The 2,605-nt window shown below is 22.0% G+C and overlaps 1 protein-coding gene across 1 annotated transcript; it reads left to right on the top strand.

Annotated features, from left to right (window-relative positions):
- Positions 1–2,021: 2,021 nt before the first annotated feature.
- Positions 2,022–2,180, top strand: P170DRAFT_319341 (uncharacterized protein; the record flags this gene model as incomplete). Its single annotated transcript, XM_024843302.1, has 1 exon — positions 2,022–2,180. A coding segment is annotated over one exon (159 nt), but the record flags the coding sequence as incomplete, so codon positions are not given.
- Between the last annotated feature and the right edge of the window lie 425 nt (positions 2,181–2,605).

Raw genomic sequence — 2,605 nt, 5'->3', positions numbered from 1 at the left:
ATATAAGTAATAAACCTAATAAACCTGTATTTAATAAATTTTTTAATAATTTTTCTCCTAATTATTCTCTAAACATGCTATCTAATATTTATATAGTTTAAAATAATACTCCAGGAGACAACAGCTTTAATAATTTTAATAATTATAATTATAATAACTATAGTAATACTTATCTGGTAGATAATAATTATAATCAGGAACCTATTACTATATACTATAATTATAATAAAATCTTTTTTTTTAATAATAAACTTCACAAGTATCTGATTGATTGTATCCCGCTTAATAAAGTATCTAATTTTGACACTTCGCCTGCTATATTATATAATTTTAATATAATTAATAATATAGTTAGCTTCTCTGTTAAGTATAATAGTACTATTTTAATAGACCCCATAGCTTTAGTCTGGACTTAGCGCACAACTACTGTTAAAGTCAGTTTAAATCAGATTACTAATTTATCAGAAATTTATTTTAATACTGGTTATTTATGTATAATTATAAATATTTTATTTATTTAATTTATACTAAATATTATTTTTTATAAAGATCAGCCTGCGATTATAATTATTAGAATTAGTTCTTGCTATAAAATAACTATTATAGCTAAATTTTCAGTTTATTTTTTTTATATTAAGAACGGCCCTATATTCGCTCAGATTAATATACGCGCTTATATAGTGCCTAACATTTAAGCTAAAATCCTGCTCGGAACTAATATAATTATATTTAAAAATATTATCTTAGACTTTATTAAGCAGGAAAATACTATATAAACTTATAAAGATTTTATCTTTGTATTTACTTGCTAAGTATGTAAAAAACAGGTTATTAACTATCTTATTTATATAACTGTATATTAAGTTATCTAGCCACGAACCACTACCGCAGTATAAGTTGCTATAAAATTCCTGCTTAAGGCAGATAAGGATTATAATTTTAGAGTAAGTAAAAATACTTTAGTTAGCTATAAGGATTATCTAGTTAATATATTGTTTACTTTTTTAGAAGTAAATAATACCACAGACTATCTAATTATTATTTCTTGATATTATTATTTTAGCACTATTTCAGATATTTCTAACTTAATTTTAAACTATTAAGTTAATATTATTTTTTAAGTTAATAACTTTACGGGCCCCTGGAAAAAGAAACCCTGTTATATTAAATTACTGATATAATATATAATATAGTAGAATAAGTATTTTATTTAGTAAATCAGCCTTTTAAATAAGTCCAGTCAGACATACTTATATTAATAATATATTAAATATTTATTTGTTAAAGTGATTTTTAATACTAACATAAATTTTAATATTTATAAAACTAATAATAATAAGCTTATTAATTTTATAAGTTTTTTAATAAAAGTATTATCTAATAGTATTACTGTATTTGCAGGCAATAAGACTAATATAATTAAGTTAGAGTATCTAATTATAGATTATAATATTTGGGCCCTTCCTAATAATAATAATATTAGAGTAACTAATATTTTTAAAAAAGAATAAATAATTATTCCCATGCGTCCCGGTTAGTAATCCCGTATTCCTAAGACTAAGATATACTATTTAAACCTGCGTAATTAAGCTATAATTAATAGCACTTTAATACTGCTTTGTTAAGCCGGCAAGTTAGTGTAAGTAGTTAGTTATACTCTAACAGAGTACTTTATTTTTATAGTTTATTATCTTATTTAAAATAATACAGAGAAGGTGTTTAAGCTAAAAAATTATATTATTGTTAATTTATATAGCGCGAATATTAAGGCAGAGAAGAATTATTATTTTTTATTATTTTAAAACAAAATTATTATATTAGTTAAGGATTATTTATATATTTTAGTTATAAATACCGCGAAGTTTTTTTATTAATAGCCTATTCGTGAAGATCATCAGAATTATTTAGTAATAATTAATTATCGCGGTTAAGAGGTTTTTCGCGTTATTATAATAGATTTTATTAATAGTGTTTTATTTGTACAGTGATAGATGGATCATCTACTGCACGGTTTATTATTTGTTAAAATCTATATAGATAATGTAGTTATCGCGTCTATTTTAGTAGATAAGTATGTTAAATATTTATTTATAGTCTTTAATAAGTTTTTAATAATAAATCTTAAGCTGGAATCCTTAAAAATATTTATTAGATTTCTATCTGTACAGCTACTTAGTTAATATATTAATACTTTTAGTTTTTTTACGCCCGCGGAAAAAATTCAAGTAATTAGAGACTTATCTTTTCTTATAATACTTACTAACTTTAAATATTATATCAGCTTAACAGAATAATTTTAGTATTATATTATAAATTATATTATAATTATTACATTACTGCAGGTATATAAGACAGTTTTGTTAAAAGGAGCTCTGTAAAAGAATCCCGCCTCGTAGAAGTAATAAACAAGCATATTATTTATACCAAATAATAAAAAGTGTTAAGTATTTACTATTTTATAAGCGCGTTTTAGTGACCTACTATTTCTTATATATTTTAATATTTTTATACAGCTATACTATAATCTGGATACTTTATATATAGGATTTGAAGTTATTCTGTACTATCTTAATAATTATAATTATACAGATTTAATAAGGCCCCC

The sequence above is a fragment of the Aspergillus steynii genome (genome assembly GCF_002849105.1).
Source record: "Aspergillus steynii IBT 23096 chromosome Unknown P170scaffold_3, whole genome shotgun sequence".
Classification (NCBI taxonomy): domain Eukaryota; kingdom Fungi; phylum Ascomycota; class Eurotiomycetes; order Eurotiales; family Aspergillaceae; genus Aspergillus; species Aspergillus steynii.
This window is presented reverse-complemented; position numbering and strand designations above follow the sequence as displayed.